This window comes from Pleurodeles waltl, chromosome 1_1, assembly GCF_031143425.1.
Source record: "Pleurodeles waltl isolate 20211129_DDA chromosome 1_1, aPleWal1.hap1.20221129, whole genome shotgun sequence".
In the NCBI taxonomy this organism is placed as follows: Eukaryota; Metazoa; Chordata; class Amphibia; order Caudata; family Salamandridae; genus Pleurodeles; species Pleurodeles waltl.
In genome coordinates, this window is record NC_090436.1 from 799,072,896 (window position 1) to 799,094,449 (window position 21,554).

Here is a 21,554-nt window from a genome sequence, read left to right on the forward strand (position 1 = left end):
ACAGTATATTACTTTACAAATTCTGCCATATTTAGAAGAAGTTACAGATAAAAACCTAGACACAAATGGTGTTTTTTTCCAACTCAATTACAATGTTGTTTTATTTCAACTGTTACTTTCTGTGGGAAATTCTTGAATCATCTACACAAATTACCCCTTGCTGAATTCAGAATCTTGTCTACTTTTCAGAAATGTGTAGTCTTCCGGGATCCACCATTGGTTTCATACCCATCTCTACCACTTACTGGACGGAGGTTGAAAGCACACAAAATAGGAAAAATTGGCTATCTACCAGTAAAATGCCAGAACTGTGTTGAGAAATTTGGTTTTCTGATTTAAGTCTGCCTGTACCTGAAAGCTAGGAAAATGGTGATTTTAGCAGTGCAACCCTTTCTTGATTCTACTTGCAGGGAAAAAACAGATGCTTTGTTCGGCAGCAGCTTTTTCCCCATTTTTCCCAAATAAACAAAAATGTATTTGTATTTTGGCTAATTTCTTGGTCCCCTCCAGGGGAATCCACAAACCCTGGATACCTTGGGAATCCCCGGTATGATGAAAAAAAGGACACAAATTTGGTGTGGATAGCTTACGTGAACAAAAGGTTATGGTGACCTAAGCATTAACTACCCCAAATAGCCCAAAAAAAGGGCTCAGCAATAGGGTGGAAAAGACCTAGCAGCACAGGGTCTGATCCTTTCCTTAATTGATACAAATGTGCATGTGTTTATATATAGTGTATGTGTGTGTGTCTGTGTGAGTGTGTGTGTGTACATACACACACACAAAGTGGTTAAGGGGATGTTCTAGTTAGGTTTTGGAATGATGGTCGAGCTAACGTTAAAATACCCCAAACTACTGAATTTGTATTTTGTACCTATGTTTTTATTTTTTTTTTCCTTGTTTTCTCTTTTTCTTTATATACAATTGCCATCATTGATGACATCACTGGTGGCATCATATATCACCTCACTATTGACGTTTATGAAACACAAAATAAAGCCACTTTGAAGAGTGAAAATAAATATTAATAAAAGTGGTGTTGGTGATCGATCCATTCCTAAAAAAAACATTCACAAACGAATGTAGCTCTGACAATGCTTAATGGCTGTCAGACAATGGCAGACCAATTGGTTTTGCCAATCATTGTTATATTTTGTTTTAGTACCTCTAACATTACTTTTAACTGTGGTTTTCTGAGTTAATTTGTGAGGTTTCTTTTAACTTGTGTGTGTACGTGTGTGTACGTGTGTGTTTGTATATTTACAATTCCTTTAGTGGTAAGTTAAAAAAAGGTAGACGGGATACTGTCCCCTGACGTAGCGGGAGCCACTGTAGTACACCACAAAGGGGAATAAAGAAGAACTAAGACGCTCTTAGATAATTATAGTTTCTTTGGGAAGGCAGAATCATTTTAAACAATTACATATAATCAGAACCTGTGTTATTTGGTTGCTGAATGGCTCCAGGGAACGTAATGCAGAATGCACAATATAATATGTTCTCTTTTCCAATATAGTTTGAGCAAAGTGATTAGTTTTTACACTTTAGCAAAACTGTTAGTCTCCCTTCTATAACTGGGGTGTTCTAACAAGTAAGAAAAGTGTATTCACAGCAAAGTCTTTCAGCGATATCACAATCATACATCCTTGCCTTCAAGTCCTTCAGTCTACTCGTACGTTAAATAAAGCCTAATAACTGAGATATCCATTCATATCGAGACACATTTATGCCGTATGGGGCTGAGCATGCCCTTGTTTTTCGCATTCATTATCAAGACAATTGGATTTTGAACTTGCCAAATATCCTCTTTGTCCGACGTTCCGGAGGTGACACTTGATGCCTTGCTCTGTACAGCCTTGGGAAGCACAACCGGGTCTTCTGGGGAAGTTATTCAGCACTTTATCCCCAGTGCTAGGTTGGTCCATGCTGCACCCCGCTAAACCAGCCTTGTGTCTATGAAGACCAACATGAACGAGTTAGGAATTTACAACACTAATAGCTCTAACTGGATTTTTCTTGCCACTTAAATTGAAAATTAAAAGTTAAACATTTGACATAAGCGAGCCGATGGCTGCCATGGGCATGAGCATGAAGGAGAGACTTAATAAGAAAAAGAAGTTTGCTCGCAATCAAACATATCGGAAATCGTGCAATTATCCATGTAGCAGGAGCAGTCTGTAAGGTGGTAACAAAACCTCCCCAAGGAGGGACAAACGTAAAGCATTTACCAATGATGACAAAGGATTTTTGAAAAGCAAGCCCACAAACGAGTGAAAGTGATGTGTGTGAGGTGGGCGTGGTTAAAAGCCCACAATGCTTACTACAGGTCAGAGCCCTTGCGCACTGGACCGAAAAACAATAGTCTAGTGTGTTCTAGGGCACTCTTGCATGTGGGCATAAACTTGACACAATGCGATATTGCGCAACACTGCAGGGCGGCAGCCACTCCTCTACCCTTGAAGGGTGGTGGAGAGGAATAAAAAAAATGTAAGTTTATGGAGAAACTTTATTGATGAGGCCTTAGGCTGCCCCATGAAATATAGCAGGATTTGGAAGGAGTGGCAAAAACATTTTCAGCAGGGATAATTAATCTCTGTTTGTTTGAAAGCTGCTGTTGAGCCTTTTTAAGGCTGTCTGCACCCTCTGCTTCTTTGTATGGAATATAGCCATAGCCAATTTGAAATTGGTCCTAATCTGTTTCATAGGTTGATATTAAAATTGCCCAAGGCCTGTCTTATATTCCTCTTTTCTAAGTATAATTCAAGATGCCAATAATCTTTTCTTATATAAAAATAAATTTCAGATTTTCCGCCATTATCACGTTGACCTCCGAGTTTAATACCAGATCGTCTCGCAATAAAATATATTTTATGCAAGGGAAGATGAGCTGGTTCCAGAAGGTCACAAGAAACAACGTATTTTCTATTGCCGTTTCATAGTGTTGAACACAAAAGTAAAGCCTTTAATATATTTTGGATCTTTACATTTTTAACCACGATTTTTTACATTAATGTTTATCTACTTCTTAATGAGATGCAACTGTGCCGTACGATGTCTTCATTAGCCCAACACCTGTATAATTCACCACTGCTACCTGGAAATCATTCGCAAATTTACGTCTGAAACAGAAATAGGTTTAAGGAAATATTATTTTTATCTAATGTACCTATGTACATTATATGGCGTTATATTGCCTGAAGGCTACTTTAAAGCACTTTTAATACTTACACAGTTACACTTAGTTTGTGAGTTCATATGAGCGCGGTAGATTTCATTTTGGCTTGACGGTGTGACTTCTGCGACTAGTAAAGGGGCGGGATTTGAATGAGGGAGTTATTCTGAAGAGAAGGGTGCTTCACCTGTGCCATTTCTTTGATTAGTGCAGTACATTGGGACATACTGGCCTTATGGGACAGAGGAGGAGCGCACTGTAGGGTTTTCAGGACAATACTGTGCTTGTAGATGTTGAAAGAGTTCATCAGTATAGTAATTCTTCAGTTAGAAACATAAAGTAACCCATACAAACGTTACTGTCTAAAAATAATGTATATTCCAGAAATGATTTTTCAGTAGCTAACCTCTTGTAATTGTGTTTCATTCATTTTATGCAAATTACTCTCCATACCTGTTGATTGATTGTAATATTAATACTTGTTTTTCACTTTCTTTTTTCCAGAATGTTTTATTGACATAGACACGGATTTCCATGCCCGGGTGCCTGTAGTAGTGTGCAGAGAAAAACAAAGGTCTGATTAGGCTCCTCAGTCTGTTTTTACTCACTGTGTTGAATGATGTCCTAATAATGTGTTTCATATAGTGATTCACACCACGCGTGCAGTTTCGAAGTGTGGCTTTCAATTTACTGACCGCCGAGAGTTCGAAAGCTCAGTCAGCATTGCCAGGATTCGAACATGCAATCTGCAGAACACAGCTGATGTCATCTGTGGGTGTTTCATTGAATGAGTCACTTCACAAGCACATTGGAAAGCAAGTAGCTAAAAGGCGCTTTAAAAGGGCTTGCTGTGTAATACATTGTTAGATTTTAATTTGGAAGTATTTTATCACTTAACCATTAAAAATCACTTGGATTTAATCAATTCAAATGATGTCCCTAGCTCGGTTTTTGCACTTTTGAAGCAGCATACCTTCTGTCGTTTTGAATGCAGCAGATATCAGAATATCTTACATTCCTCGGTTGAATCGAAGTGCATATATCGTAGGTCAAACTTCCCTCGTATTCATAATGTTTTTTTCTTTCAAATATATGTCTTCCAAAGTTGACCCGCATAAAATTCCATTCAGCTGTGGGTTTTTGTTAAAGCATGGCACCAGCTCTTCAATTGAATTGTAGTCATGCTCGTTCTTATGTGCCCAGTATATGGGGTAGCATGTTATGGTTTGTCTAGCCTTCCAAAAGTGGTGAATTTCAGGGATTCTTAGGTTGTAGTTTAGAAATACAACACACAATTTAACTCTGTGTGCATATAAATATAGATGTGTGTGTGTGTGTAGATAGGTATAGATGTGTGTGTGTGTGTCTATATATATATATATATATATATATATATATATATATATATATATATATATATATAATTGTAGCATCTGTGTGCTCTGTACACTCTTGCGAAAAAGTGTTGGGCCTGGACATTTGTCAGCTATTTTTCATCAAAGAAGTCTGAGGCACAAGAACTGTTGTGATTCAACCCTTGGTTCGCTATGCTCCAACATACTGGCCCCATCTCAGATTGTTTTCTTCCGCCATCAGGCTTTGATGCTTGTGAATGCTGCTCTGGGATCAATGTTTTAATACATTGGTTCTTTCGTCTCTGTGCCAGCGATCCTTCAAACATTGTGGCAAAAACAGTGCTACCGCACCAAGGAAAGCCTCCACCCGCGATGCCAGGACTTCGGATCCGACCATTACCATCTGTTACAACTCGATGCCCCACAGCCTCAAGCTGACATCCTTTACTAGCCTCAAATCCTCACCAAAGGATCTTGAAGAATATACCTAAGGGAAGGGTATGATACATGTACACCCCTAGAGTTCCACAGTAGGTGTCACACTTAATACCCACTGACCTGTGTCAAGACTTCCTTCGAAGCCTGTCTGACTTTCTGCTGGAAGAAACCCCAAGGTAAGGAGGTGGGTTCACCACAGGATGCAAAGGCAGGGTTTGTCAGAGATGCCTACTCTTTTCCGAGCCAAAGTTATGCCAGTTGCCAAGTAAGAGGAAGCCGGAGAAAGTCCAGAGGCCATCCTTTCTGAGGACTCTGATGTAGATTTCTTTCAGCCAGTGGCCCAACACACAGAGGCCTTGAGGTTGGAGACCAGGTTGACTCCAGGGCTCTTCAACATTGGTCTTGAGCCCCAAAACATCTATTGACAGAGGTTGACTCCTGCATCAAGAGTCAGACATCCACCCCCTTAGTCGAACTCGAAACTTCAGAAGCCATTGGGTTCTGCTCCTCTGACTGGGAAACCTTCATTGAGGAGGCTGAGTCGCCTGTAAATCCCCGTACAAAGATCTCCAATTGTGCCATGCTTTGAGAGCACCTTGGCACGAGGCTCTGAAAAGCCACACTTTAAACCGAAATTGACACAGAAAGCTTCTCCGCAGCCAGCATGGAAGTACCACTCGATGCCAAAGTCAGACACCCAGACGGGTCCATCTTTGTGAAGCTGTCGGAGGTCCTGTTTGCAAAGCACAAGAAATTCTTCATCCATCTAGACTAAGGCAAACATCTTGCTAGCCCTCCAGCTCCAGGACTCATCTGGAACCAGAAAAAATGCTAGCCTTTGAGGAGGAGCCAGGACTTGACCTTTTCCAACTGCCAAGCCCCAAAACGTTAAGGGATTACTAACTCTACATCATCCCCGCCACTGCCACCCACACCTCTTCCTCCACCACCATACTCACCACCTGACCCACAAAACACTGACTCATAGCTAGTTTGCCCTTAGTACTCACAGGATTCCTATGGTGAGCCATTTAGGCCCTGGGAAGGAGATGATCTGTGGGAGCACTGTGTGGTACAATAACCCTGGCCGCGCGGTCTCTCCTGACAGACTGTCCCCCTACGATAATGCTACTACATATAATAATAGAGCCAGCTGTCCAGTGAGTACGTACAGTGCAGGATGACATCCTGGTTGAGACCTTTCCAAAACAGAGCCTGCTATATATTACCTTCCCATGTTGAAAGGAATTGCTAGGTCAGTATCAACATCTCTAAGGAGCCAGTAAAGGCCCTTGCTCTTGCGATACAGCTTACATTCGTGGACAGATTAACCTTGACTCTCTGTGTTCACACAGCCCATAAAAGTACTTTTGTGCAGGCTTTATGGAATGCTCCTCTGCCTGATAAGGAGTCCAAGCAGAGTGACAGCACTAAGAAGCGGATTAGCACTTGGGGCAGCCATTCAATTGTCCATTCCAAACTTGGCGTGTCTACTGTCCAAGTATGACCAGTACAACTGGGAGGAAGTGGAAGACTTGTGAATCACTCCAGAGGACCATCGTAAACATGGACAGATGTTAGTGGCTGAGGGGCAAACTATCAGCAATGCATATGTTAAATGCACCCTCGACATGGCAGGAAGTGTTAGTATCAGCATCCTCTTCCAAAGCAATGCCTGGATTGGGGCTTCAGGTGCAGCAACACCTCCTAAACATACAGTGGGATGGAGAATATCTGTTTATCTCAGAGGTCAATAAGATTCTTGGAGAAATCAAGGAGGATAACAATATTGTGAAATTCATGACGCCCTACAGTGCCAGATCTGCTTTTCATAGGCAGATGATTAGCACGGGGGAAAACTGGTAGCTTCAGGCCAGAAACTCCTATACTAACAGCACCAACAATCCTTTCAGACCTCCACAGCAAAGATGGACATATAGGGGAAATGGACATGTGAAAGGCAGAGTTGGCTCCACAAGCAAACACTCTTATCCCTTCCCCACACTACATCACACCTGTTGGGAAGGGGTATTGAGGCACGCCCATCTCAGACCAGTGGGTTCTTTTCTTTGTGCTGCAGTGAAACTGCCTTGAATTCCACACAAATTCTCTCATCTTTCCAATCCACCACATCTTCCTGAGTTCAGACCACCTTCACCTTCTGGAGGAAGAGTCCAAGTAATCAGAGCAAAGATCGTCATAAAACCACTACCAGTACACCAACATGGAACAGGGGGTCTACTCCGTGTACCTTTTGATCCCCCAAAAAAGAATGCCTCACTCCTGCAACCTTCGAACAGGACGTTCACATGGTCTGCTTAAAGGACGTTATCCTGCTGCTACACCAAGGTGGTTTCATCTCAGTGCTGGTTCTGACGGACATGTACAATCGTACCCGATCCACCCAGCTTATTAACAGTAACTTTGATTCATGTAAGTGGACACCGCCGCTAATTCAAGGTGTTACCCTTCAGAGTCATTACAACCTTAAGGGTGTTTGCCCAGTGCCTATCTGTAGTAGCAGCATACCTGTGCAGAAATGCTATTCAGATCTTTCTATACTTAGATGATTGGCTAATCAAGAGCAGCAATTAACTTCATTGCCTTGCATACACTCAAATACCAGTGTTGCTACTTCACACTCTAGGTTTTGCCATCAATGCAAAAAATAGCATCTTCAGCAGCACCAAGTCCAGCCCCTCTTTGGCTTAGTTTTAAACACAATAACAGGCAAAGCAAGAGGGTGATGGCATTCTATCAGTTGCTACCTCTTTTTGAGACACACTGTCCCATTACTTTCAAAACTGTGTTGGAAATGTAAGGGGTGATGACTTCATACATAGCATATGTACCATACACCTAGTTACACATGCGCCAGATTCAAGATTGGCTCTCAGGGCATTGGGCACTTTTGGAAGGGCATTTAGAAGGTCTAGTGTTGGTAAGAACTAGGGCTTATCACTCTCTGCTTTGGTGGAACAGTAGCAACCTGTTGCTGCATGGCCCTTTCTAGGTCACTTTCTTTACTTTCTGCAGGTAAACATCACCACCAATTTGTCTTGCGTGGGGTGGGGAGCTCACCTCTGCAAGATGACTGTCCAAGGCACCTGGACTTTGAGCACCAGGGTCACAGATAATTACCTAGACTTTCCTATCCATCCGAATAGCCCTGAAAAAATTCCTCCCACTTGTTCAGGAAAAAGAGCGCAAATAAGGACTAACAATATGAGTCATTTTCTACATCTAGAAACAGGAGCAGCTGTCTTCTCTAGCTCAGGAGATTTGGCACTAGGCAACCCGCAACAACATTCATCTTTTGGCAGTGGAGAACGACTTTACACACCCGATGCAGAATGCACCAACAGATTCACAAGTGGGAATTCTATCTACCAATTCTTGATAACTACTTTCAGTAGTGGGAGGATTGAAATTATAAACCTGCCTGCCACCTCCAAAAACACAAAATGCCAAAAATGTGCCTCCAAGTACCCCCACCCACTGTCCCTGGGTAATGCTCTGTGAATGATCGGCTATTTCAGTCTTCCAGGAGAATGCATGGTTATCCAGCTTGAAGCATGAAAGCCCAGTGCGCATGCTTGTTATGTGTCTAAGTGGAAAAATTCATGAACTGCTGGATCACCAAACAGTTAGACCCCTTTAAGGATTCTGTGCAGGAGATTGTTTCTTACCTTCTACACCTATACAAGGCAGACCTTGTATACTCTTGCAGTCACATACCACAGTTGTGACGTACATTCAAAACTGTTATCACTCATCTCTTTATAAGGTTCCAGCCGTTAGGGCCTTCATGGAGGGTAGTACCTCAGATCCATTAGGGAGATCTGAGCTCCAGCAGTACAGGAAATATTCATCCAGGTACACAAAATAGGATATTTCTTCAAACTAGTCTCTAAATGTCATATGAACTAGATCCAAACTGAACGTCCCACTACCAGTGTCTGTAGTGGAAGAGCCTTTCACATTCAGGATGTTAAGAGAGCAGTCATGTATTACATTGATAGAACTAAGCCTTTTAGAAAGTCTATTCAACTTTTTATGGCCTTGGATAAACTCCACAGAGGCTAAGCCACCTTAAAAGCTGGCTTTGCAAGGTGCAATGCAAAGTTAAGTGCATTCAGACTTGCTATGCCAAACCAAATGGACACTCCTCTACCCCCTAAAGCCCACTTTACACTCAGAAAAGCCTCAATCTTAGATTTCTTAGTTAACATACCTACAACCTATATCTGCAAGGATGCTACTTGGTCAGGGCCACATATTTTAACCATACATTATTGTGTGGACTTTTTAGCATGCCAACAACCTGTAGTTGGCCAAGTTGTCCTGAGAACACTTTTTCAGCCATCTGAATCATCTGCTGTCTAGCCTCCAGTTTGGAGAGGGACTGCTTTATAGTCTTAGCCTACGCAGAGCATGTGTATCTACAGCCATGCATGCTACAAACAGAAAATGTTACTTACTCTTTATTCATCTATTTGTAGCATGTAGTGCTCCAGATTCTCATATGCCCACCCTCCTTTGCGGAAGCCTGCGATGATTATAGATGTTTCTGTGTCTTTTTTATTGCATTTACTATGCACAAAACACAAGGTCTTTAGCACTATACTCCGCTTAAACTACTCGCACACTAAGCGGAAAACATTTTGAAGTAGAAAAAATATGCTTTTGCATTGTGGACCGAAGGTGGAGTCACAGCAGGTCTTGTAACTCAGATATCTTAGAAGAAAAACAGGTTGCAAGCATCTGAGCCCAATACTATAAGTCAGGAGTATGTAGAACATGAACATCTAACAGCTCTGCACAGTACAAACAGATAGTTACAGGGCAAGTAACACTTTCCAAATGTATGACTTGAATGAGTCATGCTCAACCGCCCCTCCCTTAACAGTGGTAATAAATCGCAGATCATATCTTGTGCATTTGTGTATGTGTGTGTATATATATATCTTATGTCATGACATTTATTTATGTGTAGTTTTACCAAATGTATTTAAGCAAAACCAGGATGCAGAGGTTAAACTTGTGCGACAGGGTAAATTCACTCTTTAGATATTTGACTATTGCTCCCTGTGTAAAATAATTGTTCCATGCAATATATGAGGCAGTAGAATGTGTTTTCTGTACTGTGGTATAATACACTATATTTTGACCTCTGCTATGTAGCAAAAAATGTGTGAATGCATGCTTATTATTACAATTTGCTCTAAATAACGTTTTATTGAACCATATTTATTTTCGCTGTCATGGCACACATATGTATTTGAGAAATTACTCTAACAGATGCACTCGCCAAAGTACCAAAATGTATGTTTCCATTTCAGCTTTTTGGCTTCAGACTTCCTCACAGAGTACAAGCTCAGTAAATACCTAGCTATATGTAATTGTTTCTTCAAAAAGCATAATAAGTCAAGATTCCATTTCCTATTTCGACTTAGTGCAGTCCCAAAATCTGTGTAGATGTACAGTGGTTTTGCCACTGAAGGCCAGTCCAACTGGATGCAGTGATTTCTTATAGTATAGCCAGATGTTTTCTCTGACGTCCAGTAGTTATGTATATAAGATCTACTCTTCAGGACTAATCTTACAGACTGACAATAGTTGGTTCCAGTGTTAGTCATTGGCTAAATGCTCATTGACCTACATATTATTTGTACAGTTTTGTTGACTTGTTGACTGTGGATCACATGAGTGATGCACGTTGATCAGCATGTATATTGTCATCTTATGTCATGGGTTCTTGCTGTAACAAAACTAGTAACTAATGAGGTTTGAAAAGGTATTTAAAGGCTCATAAATGAGAGGTATGCAGTAAGTCCTGGAGGGAGGTTTTGGAAAATAAAGTTATAATTTCTGAAGTGTAAAATATGGGAAATGTTTTGGCATGATTGTTTTGTAGTTAGGAGCATTGGATGGTAGTTTACCACAAAATGGATTCTGTCTCCTTTGTTATCTCTGTTGATGCTTCAAGTAAGTGCCTACTTAACTGAAGAGATCTGCTGATTTGATGATATAACATATGCAACGGGTAACCAAATATTTGGCATAGTCTAACAAACTTCTGAAGACATTCTTTATAAGTGTCCTCATTGCTGCAGATGTCTTATTCTTATGGAGATAATGCTGAGTTTATTGTGGCATGGATGATGCAGTCAAGTTTACATATCGATGAGCATCTGTTGTCTTATTGTACTGATTTGATGCTGATGAAGCAGAGTTGCACATCCAGAAAAGGGAGATAAGATTTGTGCTAAATATTGCAGCTGGTGAATTTGATATGAGGATGGATGCTGTTGATAGAAGTGGGAATATGCTTTCTTTTCTTCAAATTTTCACCAATGCTAGATATAGTTCATCAGTATATTGTAGCCCTGTAAGGGGTTGGACACCTGAACTAGAACTTAAGACAGTATAATTTCATCATGAAGATGTTCTTTTAGGAGGGAGGTATCTGATAGAGACTTCTAGTTGCAGAATCCTTACCTTTTAATTTCCCCAGGCGTCAGTCTGGATCTGGAGATTTTTCTCGGGCAGTACCACCTGCACGGCATCAGGAGGTGTCCGTCGTTGGCGTCTTGCATGCCACAAATTACATTGCGGGAACTATATAGGCACCATCCCGGCGAGCTGACGTCTGTTTGTTTCTTTCCACTCCAGCCAGCGCAGATCCAAAGAAGAGCTACCCCTCAGTCACTTTTGACTGGTCTTTTTCTGTCATGTTGTCTAGGATGTTTTGAGTGCTGGCACTCCTGGTGTGTTGAGATGTCATCAAGTAGGACTGGGTTGAAACCCTCCGGATCCTGTCATTGAACGAGGTCCGTGACAGATCTGCACCTCGTGTACTTGTAGTGCTGAGTGCCTGGCCATGAATCCAAAAGCTTTGAGGGAGCACTCCTAGAAAGCTCGCTGTGGCCTGGCGCTCTGCTCCGCATTGGTCCCAATCTTGGTCCAGAGAACAGTCTGAGTCCATATTCTTGATTGTCCTACTCCAAGTCCTTGAGACGGTAGCGTAAGTCGAGACCTAAAAAGAAGTCAAAGAACAACAAGCGTTCTTTGACTTCACCCAGTCTGTTGACTGCTGAGATGATGGAAAAGAAGCATCGTCGTTTCAGGCTTCCATACTCTGAGTCTGAGTCTGCGTCTGCTCCGCTCCTCTGTGAGTTTACGGGAGCCAAAGTGACCCCTGCCCAACTCCGTGAGCTTTATGAGGCCATGCACCTCATATGTGGGCAGTCTGACTCCTCCAGATGGCCTTTGGGCTCATGGGGCCGGCAGGGCCCCCCTCTGGTTCCACGCCGGCGACTTCGGACTTGACTCCGAAGGGCACCCATGGGTCCGTTCTTGGATCTGAACCGGCGTCAGTCGTACCACCTCAACCTTCCCCAAGGATGGTTCCAACATTGTTGCTCCCGACGCCACCCGTGCCCCCGGTTGGCATTGAGCCCATCCTCATTGCCGACTCTGACATGGAGCCGGACTGACGTTGCGCTATTCCGACTTCGACAGTGACCTTGCTCCCTAGGTCGGATTCTGACCCTTATTCTCTTGGGTTGGGGTATGGTGAGGATTGGAAGGGGCGCTGGACCCTTTGGAAAACCTTCTGGAAGATCTCATAGAATGGCAGATAGACCTGGGTGAGGCCAGTGGTCTGGACACTTCCCCTGACACTGGCATGTTTCTTTCCCTTGGCTACAGAGGAGGGAGCATCCTACTCAGTGGTTGGGAAAAGAGCAGCCAAGGTCCTGGGCCTTCAGCTGCCTTCAGTGGCAGTCAGGGCTAACCTCCTGACAGGTGCTTCAGCCTGGGGCTTCCACTTTTGACCCCCTTTTGCTAGTTAATGAAGCCCTCACTGATGTCCTGCTGGGGACCTGGTCCAAACCCAGCACAGGGGCTCTTGTGAACAGGGCAGTCGCCCGCCACCATAGACCCAAGCCAAATGACCAAGTGTTCCTGATGCAACTCCCAATCCCTGAGAGCTTGGTTAGCCAAGCCTCTATGTCTCGAGGTGCATTACTTTCTGCACTCCCGGATAGGGAGTCCAAGAGGCTGGATCAGCTTGGGAAGAAGATATTTTGTTCCTCCAGCCTGACATTGCGGTCCGTGAGCACCGCGTGCCTTTTGGGGGCTTACACCCATACTTTATGGGACACGTTGCACAAGTGCTGCCACATGTCCTGGAGGAGGTCTGGGCCATTCTCTTCCAAACTGTTGCTGATGGGAGAGAAAGAGCAAGGTTCACAATACGATGTGGGTTGGATACGACCAACTCACTAGGGAGATCGGTTGCATCAATAGTGGCCTTTAGGTATCACACCTGGTTGAGGACGTCTGGCTTTTCAGGGGATGTCCAATCCCCCCTTATGGACATGTCCTTTGATGGCACTCTTCTCTTTGGAGACAAAGCAGACTTGGTGCTCGGTCGCTTTAAGGCGCCCCAAGCTATGGCCAGGTTCTTGGGCCTATCGGCTGCCCCTCAACTCCCTCAGTAGCCTGCTTTCAGCCCCTTTTGTGGCTACAGAAGGGGCATCCAACCACATCTGCTCCCTCCAGCCACTGTGCTGCCAATGCTGCCCAGCCTCTGTGTGGCCGGGATCCATCATCCTCATGGATCTGGGAGCTAACATTCTGGCCAGGCCAGCCCACTGCCCCTCCCTCTGCAGCAGCCTCCAAACCTTTCTAGTCTGACTCTTCCCCACCATGGACCAGTCGAAGCAAGATTCGCCATCACCTGCCCTGCTGGCAGGCCATCACATCAGACAGGTTAGTTTTGCAAATAGTCCAAAGGGGCTACTCTCTCCCCTTCAAGTCTACTCCTCTATCCATGCCACCATGCTGTAATTAGATGATGGAGGATCGCCTGGCACTTCTCCACGAGGAGTTTACAGCTCTCTTGGCCAAGGGAGCCGTAGAGAGGGTACCTGTGCCAGAAGTAGGTTGTGGGTGTTATTCCTGCTACCTTTCTGGTGCCCAAAAAGGACAAGGGCCTCCGCCCTATCCTAGACCTTCAGTCCCTCAATCTCTTCCTCAGGAAGGAGAAGTTCAAAATGCTCACTCTGGCTAAGGGTTTATCTGCACTGGACCAAGGAGACTGGATGGTAGCATTGGACTTGCAGGATGCCTATTTCCATATTCCTGTCCTGCCTACCCACAGATGTCACTTGCAGTTCACAGTAGGCCACAAACATTCTCAGTTTATCGTGCTCCCCTTTCGCCTTACCAGCGCCCCTCGGGTATTCACCAAGGTGATGGTCGCAGCTCATCTGCCTAGGTCAGGGGTTTCAATCTTTCCCTACCTGGACTACTGGCTGTCGAAGGTGGTTATTGTCCCCCATCTCCTGACTAGAGTGGACCTCCTGCATTCACTAGGGTTCACTATAAACGTGCCAAAGTCACACCTGACTCCCTTTCAGAGGCTCCCTTTCATCGGAGCTGTTCTGGACACAGTGCAGTTTCCGGCTTATCCTCCCGATCGGCTAGTCCAGGATATTCAGGCTATGACACCAATATTTCAGCCTTTATACTGGATTCCGGGGTGAATGACTCTGAGGCTGATGGGTCTTTTGGCCTCCTGCATCCTGCTGGTGACTCATGCCAGATGGCTTATACGGGCTCTGCAGTAGGACTTGAAGTTACAGTGGGTGCAGCATCAGGGAAATCTCTCTGACATTCCAGATCGCGGAGGGAACTGCGCAAGATCTGCAGTGGTGGCTCTTGAACCACGATTGGGTCAGAGGCAGATCCCCTTTCCCTTCCCCAACCAGATCCGACAGATGCTTCACTCCTGGGATGGGGCAGCCACATTTGAGAGGCAGAGATCAGATGTGTCTGGTCTCTGGCAGAGTCCATGCTCCACATCAATGTTTTGGGGTTCAGGGTGACCAGACTGGCATTGAAAGCATTCCTTCCAACTCTCAAGGGGAAAGTAGTGCTGGTGTTAGTGAAGAGCACCACTGCCATGTGGTACTGCAGCAAGCAGGGTGGAGTGGGCTTGTGGAACCTTTGTCAGGAGGCTCTGGACCTGGCTGGAACATGAGGGAATTTCCCTGGTGTTTCAACACCTGGGGGGCTCTCAACGCCAGAGTGGAAAAACTCGGCCAACACTGCCTGGTAGATCACGACGGCATCTCCATTCGAAGTTGGCACAAGGTCTTAATCAGCAGTGGGTAGAGCCTTAGTTATATCTGTTTGCCTCTGCAGAGAATGCACAATGTCAGCTGTTTTGTCTTTTGGAGTATCCAAGGCAGCACTAGCTCAGCAACGCTTTTCATCTTGAGTGGAACTCAGACCTCCTTTACACCATTCTGCCCATACCACTTCTGCCCAGAGTTCTCAAGAAGGACTGGGCCCAAGTAATCCTTGCTACTCCAGACTGGGCATGAAGAGTCTGGTATCCCGAGCTGTTGAGCATGGCCATCGATACTCCGATCAGACTGCCTCTTTGGAAGGATCTTCTGTATCAGCAGCGGTGGGGGTTCTCCACATGTACTTGTCCAGTCTTCTTGCGTGGAGATTGAGCAGCGGCAGTTCACAGCTTATGACCTTCCGCCTGAAGTATGTAATTTTATCTTGACAGCCAGGCGTCCCTCCACCAAAATGGTATGCGCCTGTCGTTGGCATACATTTGTGTCATGGTGTACAGACAAGTTTGTTGATCCCCTCTCTGAAGCTCTTTCCGAGGTCCTCTTGTTTATTCTTTCTTGGACCCAGCAGGGCTATGCTTTGGGCACTGTCAAAGGTTATTTGTCTGCTATCTCTGCATTTCTGAGATTACCTGACCAACCCTCTTTGTTCAAGTCTTCTATTGTCATTAGGTTCATAAAGTGACTTACCCACATGTTCCCTCCATCATTTAACATGCTCCAATGGGATTTGAATTTGGTTCTGACATTCTCATGTGTGCTTCTTTTGAGCCTCTCCACAATTGTTTTCTCAGACTTCCTAGCATTAAAAACAGCCTTCCTTGCAGCTATTACATCTGCCCGCCGGGTGAGTGAGCTGCAGGCGTTGTCATCTAAGCCACCCTACCTTTCCATCTATCCTGACAAAGTGGTGCTTTCCACAAGGGCTTCCTTTTTGCCAAAAGTAGTCATGCCCTTTCATCTAGGCCAATCCATCACCTTACCTACTTTTTACACCCCCCCCCCCCACATCCTTCTAAGGAAGAGGAGAGACTTCACGTTTGGACCCAAAAAGAGCTTTGGCGTTCTACCTTGATGGTACCAAAGAGTTGCGGCTGGATAATCAAAACTTTGTTGGGTATCTGGGTACGAAGAAAGGTCAGGCAGTACAGAAGAGAACCATCTCTAGATGGGTCATTCTCTGCATTAAGATGTGCTTCGCATTGGCTGAAAAGACAGCCACTGGAGGGTTTGTGCGCTCACTCTACCAGAGCGACAGCTCCAACCACTGCGTTAGCACATGGAGTTCCAGTCCTGGCCATCTGTCAGACAGCAACGTGAGCATCCTTGCACACGTTCACCAAACACTACTGCTTTCACAGTCAGGTCCGAAGGGATGGGTACTTTGCCTATTTGGTCCTGCAGGACTTCCTAGTATGATCTTGGTTTGCAGACTCTCTGGTTATGGTATTGCTTGGATATCTATTCTAAGGTAAGGAATCTGTACCTAGAAGTCTCTATCAGATGAACAAGTTACTTAGTTTCGGTAACGCCTTATCTGGTAGAGACATATTCTAGTTGCTGATTCCTTACCGACCCATACTCTGCGAACTGATTTCTAGGAACAGGGGCTTCCCTTTCAGGGTCCTAGTTTTGACACATCAGTGGTCAGTGTTCTTCCTGGCTCCGCGCTTCTGGCGTGGAAAATCGTGAAAAGAAACTGATGTCAGTGCGCCAGGGTGGCGCTTATTTAGGTCCTGCAATGTCATATCCGGCGTACCCGATGCCGACGATGGACGTGGAGCCGACCGACACCACCTGATGGCGTGCAGGGATACTGCTCAATAAAAATCTCCAGACTGACGCCTGGGAAAATTCTAAGGTAAGGAATCTGCAACTAGAATATGTCTCTACCTGGTAAGGAGTTACCACAGGTAAGTAACTTGTTCATCCGAGATCTGCAGATAGCATTTACGATTGAAACTACAGTTGTTGCTTTAAGGATAAGTATTGGTAAGCACTTTAGCTGATAAAAGTTTAGTTGTTTTTTTTCACTATGAGCACTAAATACTTCCATGAGACCATCCTCATGTGGTAAATTGGTGTACAGAGATGTAACATCAAATGCAGCCAGGAGAGTCATCATCAAACCTGTAGGTTTATAGGTTTGAGATTATGATGGGCCCTGATGACATTAGAAGCAACAAAGGTAATGGAGGATTTTGAGGTCTTATTGTTAGTCTCCACACATTGTTGATGATAAAACTCTTATTGCAAGGACTTTTTACAGACTGTTGATATCCTGGCAATATCTGCAGAGCAAAGGACTGCACTATGAAACTTTGTAATTCAGGATATTGTCTGAAAAGCAATTAATTGATTGAAAGTGAACAATGCCTGAGGCACTGATGGATTTTTCGGAGAGTTGAAGTCATTTGAGTCTGTTTTGACACTTGTGTTTATCGACTTGTTCAATTAATTTACTTCAGTAACACTCACAGTGTAAGTAGACAATGTTCTGATGGTATATCAGGGTAGGGATGTGTCTTATATCCCTATCTCTTAGTTGATCATGGATATTACGGTCTCTGAGTATTTTGATTTAACAGGCTTGGCAAATTTTGCCAGTCCTGATCCTTTCTTACTAAGCTGGTGATGTTGAAGGGAGACACTCCTTTGATAATGTAAGAAGGTTGTGCAGTCTTGTCTAGAAGGTCATGAAAGGGAGAAGGCAGTCCTTATTTCATTAGATGCAGAGAAGTCATACTGGTGGGGTGGATTTTCCTTAGCTTTACACTGTCTAAGGTCAACCATGGGGGCACCTTTCTTACCAATGTAATAAACTGCAGCTACACAGTCTGCCATAATAGCTGTTAATGTAGCTTTTCCAAGTCTCTCTCGTGTGGGATGGGGCACAAAGCAGGGATATCCTTTGTTCCCTCTAGCTTTTTTTAAGCTGTAACCACCGGTTGCTGGGATACAGTGTTTCATTACTATGGTATGGAGCTTAGTTTCAAGGTTAACAGTGGTAAGATAAAGACCTTCCAAAATATTCTCAGCATAGAAGGCCTATCCGTACTGCAGTAGACTGTTCCTTATAGAATCACTCTGGAAAACATGTGTGAATCATCAAGACACCATGCCCTGATACGAAAGCATGGGTTGGGCTCATGTCGAGGCCAGATTGTATTATGTCCCATTAGTCAGTCTAAAAAAAAATCTACTGCACTTACTCACTATAATGATGTTACTGAGCATAGGTAAATACAATTGTATGTTGTACATTACAAAAAAACTACTGCATACTGACTAAAACTGCTTCCTGTTCAACAGCACAGTACTTTTCAAAGAGAATTTAAAGGCCCAATGCTTTTCAAGTGTTACAGATGAATAGATCAACATATCATATTCCTATCATGGTATTTTTTTGGTTCAATATGATATTAAGAAAATGTCTAGAGGCAGACATAAATAAGATGTTACCAAAAAGGTAAGTACAGTCCAACAGGTCAGAACCGGTGATTATTTTGGAAATTTGCTGCAAGGCACAGAAGGCTACATTAGTGAGCCTTGGTGCGGAGCTGGAATCTTCAGTTGCTGGCGACGGGACCACATGCATCACCAGTGCCCCATTCCAGACACACAGTTTGGCATTGACATTCAGAGATCAGTACCCTATGGAGCTCCAGATTGGGGACAGTGTTTGACTAAGCCATCTGTACAACATTAAGGTCACCGAACACATAGATGTGGTTCATAGAAAACATCTGTGAAAGGTTCTCAAAAGCCAAAGAGGTGTACTGTGATGAATGACGATGTGGCTGTTTAATTTGAGTCAGTTGTGTTGATATCAGCAACAAATAGCATACTATGAAAAGTAAACAGTCCCAAATGTGAATTGTCTGAAGAACCCAGACCTAGCCTTCCAATACAGCACCCTTCCTTCAACAAGTTGGTTGATACTCTCAGAGCACTTGATGGTAGTTTCCAGTTGAATGTGGTTTCCAGGTAGATTGCCCAGTGTTCCAGTTCAGAACAAACCAGATACTGGAGTCCAGAGACCAGATGTCTAACTGGATCCCAAGGTGAGGACTCTGGTTATCTGTTTTTTACAACATACAGTAGATCTTTTAGATGGCCAGTGGGTGTGGTGGCCTGTATCAAAGGTACTGCCTGTCCTGGTCAAGATTTCTCATTGAGATGACTTTCAGTTGATTAAATGGATGTCCGGGCTAGAGGTGAATCCAGCAACTTCCTTTCAGATGACGTGACAAGCACCACTGAGAGCACGAAAAGGGTACTAAATAAAGAAGTATAACCCTTCTTGACCCTAACTTTAACGGTGACATAACAAGTACATGACCCACGTATAGCTGTATGTTACATTGCTTCTTTAGAGCATCAATCTGGAATGATCTAGTGTCCCTACCTAGGTTGCTGGTCATTGGTGGGTCACGTCACTGCTTCATAACATGTGTATTTTAGCTTCTCATGCGAGCAAGTAGTGCTTCCTTCACTCAACTGTTCCAACAGTAAAGCATTCCCACACACAAGACTAAAGCCTATTCCAAAGGGAGAGTGGCAGCTTCTGCAGTGGGTCTACTCCTGGTTTCTAAGACATCTTCTCTCCTGTATACATGTATAAGCCAAATACTGAGCAGGGCATTGTCTTAGAAGTTACTTCTTTGGAGGCAAGGCATAGCTAGCCTGTCAGGGATGCTGCACCTTCTGACAAACCTGCCCCCCCCACCCCCCCAAGTTTCCACCTATGTAACAAGGTTTAGGTTGTCTTTGATGAAGATGATTGTGGGTGTAAAACTACAGCAACCATAACTGGATCCTGTTGATCAGGCATTTGGCACTTCGCTGATGGTGGCAGCCCATAAGATAAGATTAACCCAGAACAAGCTACCCACATATGTGTCCAAGGAAGGCTTGCCCATCTTTGTTGTATTGAAAGGCTAGTCATGAAACACGGTCCACATTTTAGGCATTCTACCCAAAATATTTCATACTATCTGTAACTCTGTTGCCCAATTTGAAATTAAAAGAGAAGAAAAAAAATGCTGTTTTTCAGTAAAACATACCACTTTTATGCTAAGATTTAAAAAAGCAGAATACAACCAGAACGTACTTTTCAGTTAATGTGCTGTTCTTCTTTAATCCTTCCTAAATTTTGCTTTGTCTAAGACAAAGCAGTATATTTATGTAACCTTTTTAAAATAAATTTGATGAAACCCAGTGTTCCATTTTTGATAACTGCACAAAGGAACGTGTAGAAGGATTGGAAGGAGGCTGAATATTAGCCACCTAAATTTGGTTCTGTTTCAAAGAAGCCTCAGAGATGAAATTACAGTTTTATTCAAATAAGATCAAGTCTGCTCATTTTGACTAACACAGTACATATACTAGCAGCAAATATGATGGTTTCCTGTACAACACCCAGCCTCACCAAATTTGTGACTCAGTCTCTTGATTTCGGCATAGGTCCAGCAGTTCCAGAGGGAAGAAAATATGTTTTGAAGTTTTGGATCAAGAAAGTGAGTTCCTGGAACCATAGGGAATTAATAATCCTTCGGCCCTTTGCTTGGCTTCCAAGGCAGTACAATGCTATGTTTGAGGTGGAAATCTCTGATTTGCAGATGCATCTGAATAATTGTTTCCTAGACAGCCATCAACAAGATGGCAAAAGGTGTTGTCTCCAAAATGGTGTAAAAAGGAGTTGTGACTCCAGACCCAAGCACTTCACGGCCTCAAGCTTGATAGCATCTAGCTATCCACTACACTCCAAACCAAAACACACAGGTAAAAGACATTGACATTTACAACGCCAATAGCTTTAACTCTCACAAATACAAGACCTATTGCATTGGAAATTATTGTTTTCTTTTTTTTTTTGCTAAGCTTACTTTTACTAATTAAATGATTGTGCACATCAACCTCGCACTATTAATTAGCGTTTTACAAACATTTGTTTGAGAACATAGCTACATGGTAGCAACCCAAATATTTGAATAATTGTCTTTCTTTTTAAGGCTAGTAGGTGTCATTAAAGGAGTGTCTCGAGATAATGTAATTGTGCATTACTACAAATGTTGCAGTGCACCAAGAAAGACTGCCAATATCTCTTTTACATTTTCTGCATGAGAGCAGATTATTGTCCATCATGTGTGTCTCTGTTATAGGGTTCACAGAAGTCATACCAGAGCACAGGGCACCATCTTCCTACTCCAGAAAATGGTCCACCACTAGTCGAAATCATACTATTCAGAACAGTCCTAACAAAATGACAGGTTCGATGGCATCTGTCACTGTAGATACGCATGTTCTGCAATAGCTCGCCATCTGGTGTTGGGCCGGAGTGTTACAAGTTGTTTTTCTTCGAAGAAGTCTTTCGAGTCACGGGACCGAGTGACTCCTCCTTTTGTCTCCATTGCGCATGGGCGTCGACTC

The 21,554-nt window shown here is 43.6% G+C and overlaps 1 protein-coding gene across 2 annotated transcripts in view; it reads left to right on the plus strand.

Moving 5' to 3' along the window:
• The window catches only part of TUT7 (terminal uridylyl transferase 7), a 1,097,449-nt gene that overhangs the window by 206,068 nt on the left and 869,827 nt on the right, over positions 1-21,554 (plus strand). For both annotated transcript variants that reach the window (XM_069228237.1, XM_069228248.1), the window contains exon 7: positions 3,677-3,746. In XM_069228237.1, coding sequence (XP_069084338.1) covers positions 3,677-3,746 — 70 coding nt within the window. The remainder of the gene's footprint in view (positions 1-3,676; positions 3,747-21,554) is intronic.